General features: G+C 40.5%; 1 protein-coding gene and 1 long non-coding RNA gene across 2 annotated transcripts in view; both read right to left on the reverse strand.

Annotated features, from left to right (window-relative positions):
• The window catches only part of LOC137132049 (uncharacterized), a 205,992-nt gene that overhangs the window by 148,062 nt on the left and 44,387 nt on the right, over positions 1-13,543 (reverse strand). The gene's annotated exons all lie outside the window — the stretch shown is intronic.
• Positions 1-13,543, reverse strand: part of LOC137132118 (AP-1 complex subunit mu-1-like) — a 35,381-nt gene that overhangs the window by 10,126 nt on the left and 11,712 nt on the right. Inside the window, exon 11 of the mRNA XM_067514236.1 lies at positions 9,506-9,581. Within this exon, the coding sequence (XP_067370337.1) occupies positions 9,506-9,581 (76 nt within the window). The remainder of the gene's footprint in view (positions 1-9,505; positions 9,582-13,543) is intronic.

A 13,543-nucleotide genomic window follows, 5' to 3' on the forward strand; every position in this document is an offset into this window, starting at 1 on the left:
GTTCCATAGATAAATATAGCTGGGTATCATCAGCATAACAGTGGAAATTTATGGAGTGTTTTCTAATAATGTTGCCTAAAGGAGACATATATAAAGTAAAAAGTATTGGTCCTAACACAGAGCCTTGTGGAACTCCATAGCTAACCTTTGTGTGCATGGAGGATTCATCATTAACATGAACAAATTGAAATCTATCAGACAGATAGGATTTAAACCAACCTAGTGCAGTTCCTGTAATTCCAATTTCATGTTCCAGTCTCTGTAATAAAATGTTATGATCAATGGTATCAAATGCGGCACTAAGATCTAACAGAACAAGTATAGAGATGAGTCCATTATCTGAGGCCATGAGAAGATCGTTGGTGACTTTTACCAGTGCTGTTTCTGTACTATGATGAACTCTAAATCCTGACTGAAAGTCTTCATACAAATTATTCCTATGGAGGTGATCACATAATTGTTTTGCGACTACTTTTTCAATTATTTTAGAAATAAAGGGGAGATTAGATATTGGTCTGTAATTGGCTAAAACACCTGGGTCAAGACAGGGTTTTTTAAGTAATGGTTTAATTACAGCTACCTTATAGGCCTGTGGTACATAGCCTGTTTCTAAAGATAGATTGATGATATCTAATATGAACGTATCTATTAAGGGTAAAGCTTCCTTGAGCAGCTTAGTTGGAATAGGGTCTAGCAGACAGGTTGTTGGTTTAGATGAGGTAATAATTGAAGTTAGCTCAGAGAGATCTATGGGTAAAAAGCAGTCTAACAGGGAGTGGGGCCTTATCCATGATTCTAGCACTGCTGTACATGAAGATCTATCTGTAATTTTTGGGGGGAGGATCTGGTGAATACTTTCTCTAATAGCTACAATTTTATTCATAAAGAAGGTCATGAAGTCATTGCTGCTCAAAGTTAAGGGAATAGTAGGCTCAACAGAACTATGGCTCTTAGTCAGCCTGGCTACAGTGCTGAACAGAAACCGGGGGTTGTTCTTGTTTTCTTCTATTAATGATGAATAATATGCTGTTCTGGCATCACTGAGAGCTTTTTTGTACGTTTTTAAACTATTTTTCCAGGCTAAATGAGATTCTTCTAACTTTCTGGAACGCCACTTCCTTTCTAACTTTCGTGTTTCCTGTTTTAAGTTGCGTGTTTGTGAACTATACCATGGAGATCGCCTCTGCTGATTTACTGCCTTCTTTTTTAGAGGGGCAACACTATCGAGTATTGTACGTAGTGAGGCTGCAGAATTGTCAACAAGATAATCTACTTGTGCAGGAGTAACATTAAGGAGACTACTTCCCATTGTATTAACATATGGTGAAGCAAATGATGAAGAAATAATTTCTTTAAATTTGTTGACAGCTTTTTCACTCAAGCATCTGCTATAGTGGAATTTTTCCCTAACTGCTATATAGTCCGTTATTGTAAATTCAAATGTTATTAAAAAATGGTCAGACAGAAGAGAGTTGTGAGGACATATTGTTAAATTATCCGTTTCAATTCCATACGTAAGGACAAGGTCTAACGTGTGACTAAAACAGTGAGTGGGTTTATTTACATTTTGGGAAAAACCAATTGAATCTAATAATGAATTAAACGCAGTGCTCAGGCAGTTACTGTCAGCATCTACATGAATGTTAAAGTCACCCACTATAATGACTTTATCTGTACTAAGCACTAAATCAGCTAGAAAATCAGAAAATTCAATCAAAAACTCTGAATAAGGGACTGGAGGACGGTACACGATAACAAATAATAGTGGTTTTTGAGTTTTCCAGTTTGGGTGTGAAAGGCTAAGAGTAAGGCTCTCAAATGAGTTATAACTATGTTTAGGTCTAGGGTTTATTGATAAGCTACAATGGAAGATTGCTGCAACTCCTCCACCTCGGCCTGTGCTTCTAGGAACATGATAATTAATATGACTTGGGGGGGTTGACTCATTTAGACTGACATATTCTTCCTGCTGCAACCAAGTTTCAGTGAGACAAAATAAATCGAATTGATGATCGCTTATTAAGTCATTTACTAACAGAGATTTAGAAGAGAGAGATCTGATATTTAATAATCCACATTTAATAGTTTTGGGGTTTTGTTCTGTAAGAGGAGTAGTCTTAACTTTTATTAGGTTATTATGATTAACTCCTCTTGTTGTCATATTTACTTTATGTAATTTAGGTCGGGGAACAGACACAGTCTCTATAGGTATGTGGGAGTTGTGGGGGGGTGACGGTTGTAAGGACACTGCAGAGAGGCGTGTAGGACTGGATCTCTGCATCCTAGGCTCAACTCTGGATTGTCATACTATATGACTATACAACGTCTGCTCAACGTCAGAAAAACATTTCTAAAACAGGAGGACTGGTTGATTTAATCTCTCTCTTATCTCTGACCAGTGGGAAATTAGAGAAAGTTTCTGTTAAGTCTGGAAATTGGATCTACTTGTACTTGTAAAGCAGGTTAGACTGATACTGAGCTCAATTCTATTCTAAAGAATATCTAAATAATATATATTGTGACACAAATGCAACCGCAAGGGGGCACAAGCCAGTGTCTTCTTGTGCCAGTCCCAAGTCTGGATAAATGCAGAGGGTTGTGGCAGGAAGGGCATCCGACGTAAAACACATGCCAAATCAAACATGCGAATCGTGACAAAGACTTCCATACCGGATCGGTCGGGGCCCGGGTTAACAACGACCGCCACCGGTGCTGTTGACCTACAGGGTACCGGTGGAAATTGGACTACTGTTGGTCGAAGACGAAGAAGAAGAGGAGGAAGGTGTGTTCGTAGGCAGAGAGAGAAGAGGAAAGCTAAGAATGTAGGACTGACAGTAGGGACTTTGAATGTTGGTACTATGACAGGGAAGGCTAGGGAGTTGATCGACATGATGCAGAGAAGGAAGGTGGACATACTGTGTGTCCAGGAGACCAGGTGGAAAGGTAGCAAGGCTAGAAGCTTAGGAGCAGGGTTCAAGTTGTTTTACCATGGGTCAGATAGGAAGAGAAATGGAGTAGGAGTTATATTGAAAGAGGATTTTGTGAGGAATGTTCTAGAGGTGAAAAGAGTATCAGACAGGTTGATGAGTCTGAAGCTGGAAGTTGAAGGGGTGATGTTCAATGTTGTGAGTGGTTATGCCCCACAGGTAGGATGTGAGTTAGAAGAGAAGGAGAAATTCTGGAGTGAGTTAGATGAAGTGATGCAGAGCATCCCCAGAGGTGAGAGAGTGGTGATTGGTGCAGATTTCAATGGACATGTAGGTGAAGGGAACAGAGGTGATGAGACTGTTATGGGCAGGTTTGGTGTTCAGGACAGGAACACAGAAGGTCAGATGGTGGTTGACTTTGCAAAGAGGATGGAAATGGCTGTAGTAAACACTTTCTTCCAGAAGAGGCAGGAACATAGGGTGACGTACAAGAGCGGAGGGAGAAGCACTCAGGTGGACTACATCTTGTGTAGACGTTGTAATCTGAAAGAGATCAGTGACTGTAAAGCATTGGTAGGGGAGAGTGTAGCCAGACAACACAGGATGGTGGTGTGTAAAATGATGCTGGTGGTGAGGAAGATAAGGAGGACTAAGGCAGAGCAGAGGACGAAGTGGTGGAAGTTGAAAAAGGAAGAATGTCGTTTAGTTTTCAGGGAGGAGCTGAGACAGACTCTGGGTGGTTTGGAGGTGCTTCCAGATGACTGGACTACTTCAGCTAATTTGATCAGGGAGACAGGTAGGAGGGTACTCGGTGTGTCATCTGGAAAGAGGAAAGCGGACAAGGAGACTTGGTGGTGGAACGAGGAAGTTCAGGAGTGTATACAGAGAAAGAGGTTAGCTAAGAAGAAGTGGGACACTGAGAGGACTGAAGAGAGTAGACAAGAGTACAGGGAGATACAGCGTACGGTGAAGATAGAGGTGGCAAAGGCCAAACAAAGAACATATGAGGACTTGTATGCTAGGTTGGACACTAAAGAGGGAGAGGTGGATTTGTACAGGTTGGCCAGACAAAGAGATAGAGATGGAAAGGATGTGCAGCAGGTTAGTGTGATTAAATGTATTGACAGGTGCCAGGAGTGTGATGGGAAGATGGAAGGAGAACTTTGAAGAGTTGATGAACGAGGAAAATGAAAGGGAACGAAGAGTAGAAGAGGTGACTGGTGTGGAGCAGGAAGTAGCAAAGATTAGTAAGAGTGAAGTGAGGAGGACATTGAAGAGGATGAAGAGCGGAAAGGCAGTTGGTCCTGATGACATACCTGTGGAGGTATGGAAGTGTCTAGGAGAGGTGGCAGTAGAGTTTTTGACTAGTTTGTTTAACAAGATCTTGGAGAGTGAGAGGATGCCAGAGGACTGGAGGAAAAGTGTACTGGTACCAATTTTTAAGAACAAGGGAGATGTGCAGAGCTGTGGCAACTACAGAGGAATAAAGCTGATGAGTCACACAATGAAGTTGTGGGAAAGAGTAGTGGAAGCTCGGCTAAGGGCAGAGGTGAACATTTGTGAGCAGCAATATGGTTTCATGCCTAGAAAGACTACAACAGATGCAGTATTTGCTTTGAGGATGCTGATGGAGAAGTACAGAGAAGGTCATAGGGAGTTGCATTGTGTCTTCGTAGATTTAGAAAAAGCGTATGACAGGGTGCCGAGAGAGGAACTGTGGTATTGTATGAGGACGTCTGGAGTGGCAGAGAAGTATGTTAGAGTGGTGCAGGACATGTATGAGAGCTGTAAGACAGTGGTGAGGTGCTATAGGTGTGACAGAGGAGTTCAAGGTGGAGGTGGGTCTGCATCAAGGATCGGCTTTGAGCCCCTTCTTGTTTGCTCTGGTGATGGACAGACTGACAGATGAGGTTAGACAAGAATCTCCCTGGACTATGATGTTTGCAGATGACATTGTTATTTGTAGTGAGAGCAGGGAGCAGGTGGAGGAAAATCTAGAGAGGTGGAGGTCTGCTCTGGAAAACAGAGGAATGAAGCTTAGCCGCAGCAAGACAGAATACATGTGTGTCAATGAGAGGGACCCAGGTGGAATGGTGAGGTTACAGGGAGCAGAGGTGAAGAGGGTGCAGGACTTTAAGTACTTAGGGTCAACGGTTCAGAGCAACGGTGAGTGTGGAAAAGAGGTGAAGAGGCGAGTGCAGGCAGGTTGGAACGGGTGGAGAAAAGTGTCAGGTGTGTTGTGTGATAAAAGAGTATCAGCGAGAATGAAAGGAAAGATGTTCAAGACGGTGGTGAGACCAGCAATGTTGTTCGGCTTAGAGACAGTGGCACTGAAGAAAAGACAGGAGGCAGAGCTGGAGGTAGCAGAGCTTAAGATGTTGAGGTTCTCTTTGGGAGTGACGAGGATGGACAGGATCAGGAATGAGGACATCAGAGGGACAGCTCATGTTAGATGTTTTGGAGATAAAGTCAGAGAGGCCAGATTGAGGTGGTCTGGACATGTTCAGAGGAGAAACTGTGAATATATCGGTAGAAGGATGCTGAGGTTGGAGCTGCCAGGCAGGAGGTCTAGAGGAAGACCAAAGAGGAGATTTATGGATGTAGTGAGAGAGGACATGAAGTTAGTTGGTGTGAGAGAAGAGGATGCTGAGGACAGAGTAAGATGGAGACACAAGATTCGCTGTGGCGACTCCTGAAAGGGAGCAGCCGAAAGGAAAAGAAGAAGATATATTGTGACACAAAAACATCCAGAAATGTAATGTTTAGTCTCTTGATACGTACTTAGTAGTCTCATTGCAGTCCCCCCACCACCACCCAACTGTGTTATAGTTATGCTGCTATAGGCTTAGACTGCTGGGGGACCCACCCCCCAATGCACAGAGCCCCTTTCCTCCTCTTGACCATCTCTCCTCTCCTCTCACCCCACAATTGTCACCACTGTATGTCATTAACTCTGTGTGTTTTCTCCCGTAGTTGTCTTTGTCCTCCTCTGTCCCCCTCTCTCTGTCCCTTTCTGCAGGTGTCCCCGGCTTTGAAGCTGTGTGTCTACTGCCTTGCAGCTACTGGTCCTACGAACATGCCCAATCTTTTGTTGTTGCTTTTTGTTGCTCTGTTCTTTTCTCTCTCCCCTTTCCACTCACCCCAACCGGTCGAGGCAGATGGCCGTCCACCCTGAGCCTGGTCCTGCTGGAGGTTTCTTCCGTTAAACGGAGTTTTTCCTCTCCACTGTTGCCTATGGCTTTCTCAAGGGGGAATTGTTGGGTTCTCTCTATACATCTTTATAATCTTGACTTTATTCTGTAAAGTGCCTTGAGATGACTTTGTTGTGAACTGGCGCTATATAAATATAGTTGAATTGAATTGAATTGATTTATTTGGTTTTTTTTTTGGTTGTTTTTTGGATAATGACAAAACTTTTTAACTACTCATTGTTGTTAACCATAGTAAAGTTGTACTGCTGTTGTAGTTTAATATAAAATAACGTACTTAAGGAAAAAGTTCAGGCAGCTGTTTCAAACTGCAGAGTTTGGTCTTTCAGAGGAAAGAGATTTCTGTCTCTGTGTGTTTGTCGTCCCACCTTTCAGTTCTGTTTTAACCAGAACTAGCATCGATCAGTGATAAACAATCAGTAAAATGTCAAGCTCTGTTAACAATACAGATAATTTGCCACATCCAAACAGGCTGAACGCTTCATCTGTAGCAAGGATCTACAATATTACCGTTCATGAAGTTATGGTGGAGTTAGTGAACAGGGGTTGTAGCACAGCATCAGATTAGGATTAAATGACTCTTATTCTCCTAAAATCAGAGTTTTTCCACACTTTGAGATTGAAGTTTGATGCCTTGCTGCTTTAAATGTTTGGTCAGATTTGATGTGTAACCAGACTTGCAGCTGGTTACAGTAGCTTCCCCAATGTATTAGACTGTGTCTCATCGTATTTACTAAAACCACACTTTTGACTGTTTACTGTTGTTACAGCATGTTGTAGCCCCTGTAGTGTAGCTGAGCACTTTTTGACTCTGTCTCTTTCTCTGTAAATTATCAGTTAATGGCTGCACTCAAACAGGAGCTGGACAGGATCAGTCTGCATTTCCAGTAACTGGCACTTTCTTTATTTAGATTTGTATTTTAAACAGGCCACATGTGGTCAGGAAGCACATTTAAATCACCAATGCTGCAGTTTGTGCTCAGCTTGCTCTACTAACTGACCCATAGCCCCCTAAATAAGCACAAGTCAATACGGTTTAAAATAGGTAATAAGTGATGGATTTTATATTTAGATAGCACATGCTTCTTTGTTGGTGATTGGTTCATTGTTTGGAGTCAATCCAAGCACAACTACCACGACCTAAACAATATAAAAACTGGTAGAACTCAGCACATGTCTGTATAACATTTACATACAAAGGTTTTGACAAACAACTGTAAGGTTCGCCTTTGCCTGTTTTTTTTTTTCTTGAGCAGCTTCCTGTGTGAAGCGGCAAACTGGTCCACAGTGGTGACAATAGTGTCACAGAGCAAAAACAAGCATGAGACCTGGCGTCACAAAAGGATGATTGAGTATGACACATTGATTGCTATGTACGGCACGTATTCGCCCACAGAGGAGCTTGCATGCAATTCTACACAGGAAGCATGCTTGTCCCAGTTTGCAGAAACTGGATCCGTTTTATTCAAAGGAGAATCGTGCAGAATAATAGTGACCACACCACCAGATACAGATCATCACATACGCAGAATTTGCTAAATAGATTTGTAATCAGCTAAAGCACTTTAAAAGAAAAAGCTTTGTGATAGTTGTCTCGGAGGATTAATTGCAGTCTCTAAACCACTTCTCAGCAAGGGAAACGAGCAACATCTTGGAGTGGGCTTTTAGAAATGGCTACTCATCCTCTGAGACCACATTTATAAGCTGTAGCATGTGTGTTCATTAAGGATAGTAGCTTAGCCAGAAACAAAGCCACAACCTTCAAATTCAACTTCAAAAAGAAAAGAACTTTCCAATGAGAAAGGAAGGTTTGACTGTATTACATATAAAAAAAAAAACTGAACATTACAACAGAGGAGAATAGTTACATGATGTGTAATAGAGTACTAGTGGTAATTCTATTTATTTGTCAAAAATGTTATTATTGTAAACATAAATATGAAATGTATATAAAATGCAGCGCATATAAGGCCCATGAAATACCAAGTCAAAGAACTAGTGCAGATGAAGACCTACTGCTGCACATCGGTGTTTGTCTGGGCCAACAAGCGGAACTCATCACAAAGATTAAAACTGACAAGCATACAGTGCAGCACATTCCACACATGTATGAGATGAAGACAACTCAGAAGACCTACAACCATGAATGTACAGATACATAAACAAGGCAGAGTTACCTTATCATTTTCACAACACTCTGGCTCATCAGAGAGGGTTTATAACTACTAATCGAGGAATTGTCTTTTTAAAAACTTGTACTACCATTAATACCATGGCCGCACTAAGTTCAGGCAGCCAATCACAGTGGTCTCAATCATCGACAGACCACCACAGATAGACATGGGTCGAACTGCTGCCAACGGGGGTCGGACTAGCGGCAATGCTACAGGACAAACCACAAAGACTTAGAGGCCTGGTGGCACACAAACTGGCCCGCAGTCACACATGGACATAACTCAGACTTTTCTTAAAAGGCTTATTCTTTCTTCATATACTTCATATATATTCATTCTTATAGAAACAATACGAACCCAAAGGGGTTCAGGGTTGTTTTTAACGGCAGGGTATTGCAATACTTTTTTAATATTGGTATACTGTGCAAGGCTAAAAGATCCTATCTTAGATGAGGGTGGAGTGGGGGTAGAACAAAATGAATTTGTATTTCCTAGTTTCTAGTTAACTGATCCCACCTATCTGGGTAATCAGCAGTGGGTAAAGAGGAATAGTTGTATAACCATCAGGGGACAGGCTGTTAGGGACTAAAGTTGGCTAACTTTGCTAAATGACCAGCATGTTGCTCCCCACATAACCTCTTATGTGCTAAACATGTCACAATCTTGATCCCTTGATTTTGTTCTGAGGTTTGAGTATGTATTTATCCATGTCTGTCAGCCTCGGTTCTTGATGATATTAGTTACTGTTCTGACTGATCCCTGTGTGTACACAACCTTTAGTTTTTTTCTAGTCCTGATCCTGGTTGTCTAGTATGCGTCCACCCCTCTTTGGTTAGTTGCTGTTTTGTCTGACATTTACCCCATATGTATGTATCCCATTTCTCTGCTTTCCTGGCACAGATGTAGTTTAGTTATCTTCCCCCACTTCTGCATTTTGGTTTATTCTGAGTTAAAGTTATGATCTGTGTGTAATTTCCTGTCCTTTTTTGTGGAGCGATTTTCAGTTGTTTTCACTCCCAAGTACTTACAATAAAATCCCCTAACAAATAAACCCTCCTCTCGCTGTCTCCTTACTTGGGTCCTTAAACACTAAATACTAAAAATCTGTGACAAATGACATAAAATTAAGTTAAAAAACGGCTAGTAGTCAAAAAGCTTTTGAGTAAATTCAGCGTATGTATGTCTGTGTCCTTACCTCCATTCTGAGTAATGTATCTGACCCATGGCAAGGCCTGGTAGCCACTCTTCTCAATGATCTTCAGGTAACGTACCTGTACAGAGGCATGGACGACAAAGTGGGTCAGAACCAAAAACTCAATCTGCCTTTTGCTCCTGTTTATTAAATTGGGATCCAAGGCTCCTGGGGACATATTAACCTCGGTTATTTTAGTTAACGGTTTTTATCTTAGGATGTTATTGCTAAAATAGTGCTCAAAAATCTGTGTGTTTTATGAAGTGATTATGTGTTCTGATATAAACCTTACACTGCTCCATACAGATGTTCAACAGATGTGGTGTGGCAGAAAGTAGAGTTTGAACCTTGCAAAATGGAATCAAATGTAATGCTTTACTGACAGTATTCAGTTACTTGGAATTCCTGGTGTCATATTATTCAAAAAACACGCAACTTTCCAGCCAACTAGCAATGGAAAAAAACATGGTAACAATACAAGCTGGGTTTTTTTCACCATAGAGCAACTTGTTTATTTGAACCACATTGATAATAAATACTAATGAATGTTCTACCCATTTAAAGATTTACTGGGTAACATTTTCACAGGAATAAATGTCTGCAACTGATACACGATAGACACAATGCTACAACCTCTCTATACCTCTGAAACTCTACTAGAGTTTCAGAGGTATGGAGGTATAGAAATATGGTATGAACTATCATTCTTCCAAAAGATAATCCATTATTTGGTGATTTAATGATGCTGGTGGAGTGTTCTGTTTAAAATGTCAGTCTAAGCTGTGTTTTAGCTATTAGAAATGAACCAATTTAGCATTTTAATTAACCTTTTAGTGCAAATTCATAGAGGGAAGACACCTATTACCCACCTCTTCTTGTCATCACACTTACTGTGTCATCTGTGCCAGAACACCACCACCACCACCACCCCATCACCACCATCGTCAAAGCCTGCATCAAGGCTCTGGTTGATCCTTATTTGCGAGGTCAAGGCACCAATCTCTATTAAATTCATTTGTTTACGAATGGTGTCCTCTCTGATTAAAAATATTTTTGATCTATTTACCAATATATACAAATTCACAAATGCCTTCCAAAATGTGCGGCAGTGCACTTGGTGGCATTGAGCAGAGTGGCAGCAATTAGTAACAGTGACCATGTCAGAGCCAGCACGCAACACAGCCCTTCCCAGTGGATTTGCTGGGTTAGAATGAAGGGTTACAGTGACATTTGTTAGGCATCGAATGACCCAAGCAAAAAAAGAACTTTAGAAGTTTAATATATTTTAGGATACAGACAATGGAAAATGAAAATAATCACCAATCAACTGGCTATGAAGTTACATTTTTTTAAAAACAAAAATAGTCATAGCGCATGATTGTTTGAGAAACAGTTTATATTTAAATAGGCATCTGGTATTATTAAGCCATCAGGTGCCAACAAAGATTGCAGTGCTTCCCATAGATTAAATCAAGCTGGTGTAATGAATTGCTAAAGAAAAACAAAAATGAATAACTCTTCAGAAATAACTGACACATTTGAGTTACTTTGAATAATAATATGTCATTTAGGTTTATCCTGTGAGTTCAGGGTTGCCACAGCAGATCGTTTGTCTGCGTGTTGATTTGGCACAGTTTTTACGCCGGATAATATGTCACTTGCTTAAAATGATCTTGCGTTGCTCAATGCATTCAGGGGGCATGACGCACAACAGATTTTTGTCCACTAAATTGCACCAAACCACACACTAAAACTGTCAGAGGAAATAGTCCCAAGTTTGTCGGTGAGGATTCCAACCTCAGTTCAATTTCAGGCCTCTGTGCCAAAAACAAATGCCATGAAAATATCAACAAAGAGACAAGGAGAGAGCATGAATGAAGTGATGAGAGAGACCAAAACAAAGACAATGAAGAAGCAACATAGAACTAAGTACCATCAAACAAGATAGTTCAAGAAATAACCTTCAGGAACAAAAGAAACCACAGTTGGGGTTTGCACACAATGGAAATGCCATCACTTACACCAAAGGCAATAAAGATGACACATATAAGAATACATATTCATAGAAGAGACAGACATCGAGGAGCAGAGGAAGAACAGGAAGAGGAATCGCCTCCTAAATCTTTGCCTGAGATTAAACACTGGAACTCGTTGGTCAGGAAGTTACAGCAGTGAAGAGATGTGACATTTTGTGTAAATGTCCTCCCACAGCACAACTCACATCACATAAATATAGCTGATATTTATATCCACTCCATATGGAGGGAGATGATTTTTTGCTCTGGGAAATGAAGTTGAGGATAACACCAGAGGGACATCCATCAATACAATAAAGCTCACAGTCCAAGATGACTCAGTATTCTGAATTAAGATTTGAACTCTGTTGTCTATCTATTGGGATTTCTACTGTTATTGCTGTTTATCCATTTTGTATTGAACTTGCCATTCAGATACATATAGATTTCAATCTTACTGCCAGAGTTTCCGTTCGGAATACAAACTGCATGCACTGGATGTGATGCAGATGAGAAAAGACAGAGCTAAAGGCCTCCTGAAGGGATTGTTTTTCACATCTGTTACTCCAGTAACAGTAAGAGATGTGAAAAACCTCTAGCTATCATTCCAATACAGCTTGGTGCCCAATATTATTAACATGTATTTGACAGGTGTCTTGGTGGGTTAGTACACACACTGTACCATGCAGCATGTCATCCCCCCCCATCTGTCGCTCCCTAGTTTCTTGTTCATATTGCTTCTGTTAATATTTAATAAAGGCAAAACACCCAACAACTAGTGAACATTTTAAAGTCACTCATCAGCCAAAGCATTTACACCACTTGGTGCCATCAGCGCGGCTTCAAAGTTATTGTGTCTAGAACCTTCAAACTTCATCAAACTATGAACAAAAAAGAATCTGTGGCTTTCCCCATGCTGATCAAAAAGAGTTCCTGTTTATTAATAACATACAATACTTTGAAGTAAATGCTACGAGTCTTTAGCAGCTCAGTATACTGAGCAACAAGCTCAGAGCAATATTGTGGTTGTGACAATATCATGTTTCTAGCAATATATAAAATCAAAAGCATAACCTTGGGAGAGAAACAACACAGTGCATAGAGCTTTAGAGGTGTTACACCTGCCTTTTCATGACATGCACTTCTTATGGTGTAGCTATATATATATATATATATATATATATATATATATACACACACCTAAAGTACAAAAGTAAAAGTAACCCCATGAGAAACAATGTACTTTAAATAATGCTGATTAGTAATTATTACAAAATATTTGCAGTAATTAATAAGATAAGAAAAGATCCCTGCTGGTAAAGATGAAGTTGATTGTGACAGGTGGTAACCCATCATGATGTATCAGCCACTACAGCACTTAATCAGCTTAAACCAAACAGCCACCACAGTAGTAATACCAGGGGATATTACTGTGTTTGGGTAACTATGGGAGTGTTTTAGTATTATAGAATAGTAGAGAGAATATGAGACTCACCAATGTGTGAGCATTTTGTAGTTGATTGTGATTTACAGTATAAAGGGACATTGTGTGTTTGGCTTTATAAATGTAATTATTTGTTGGCGTAAGCTTTTTCTCTTATCTGCACGTGTTTTATAAATAAGGTCCCACAAGATAAATGGATGTATGAATCAACATTTAAAAAAAGAATGTCTGATTCCTCCTTATGTAATCAGCAAGCGGTAAAACTTAACACACACACACACACACTTAAATCAGTAAAACCACTCCCATGGTCATCTTGCCCTTATTGTGTGTTATTCTCTGTTTGACGCTTTACATATGTGCTTTTTTAACCACCATATCACTGAGCATTAAATGTGTAACACACAAATATTTGTTCACCATAGCACCAGCAACATGCAATCGCTGTTCGCTAACCCCCGATCATTGCCACACACAGTTCAGTTCAAGTACACCTTAATAAGAACTGCCTGCAAAAGTTCCGCCCTCAATCACCAGCCACTATGTCTCTGTGGTATCATGAGTGTGTGTATTGTCAGTGTG

Source organism: Channa argus, chromosome 8 (assembly GCF_033026475.1).
Source record: "Channa argus isolate prfri chromosome 8, Channa argus male v1.0, whole genome shotgun sequence".
Lineage (NCBI taxonomy): Eukaryota > Metazoa > Chordata > Actinopteri > Anabantiformes > Channidae > Channa > Channa argus.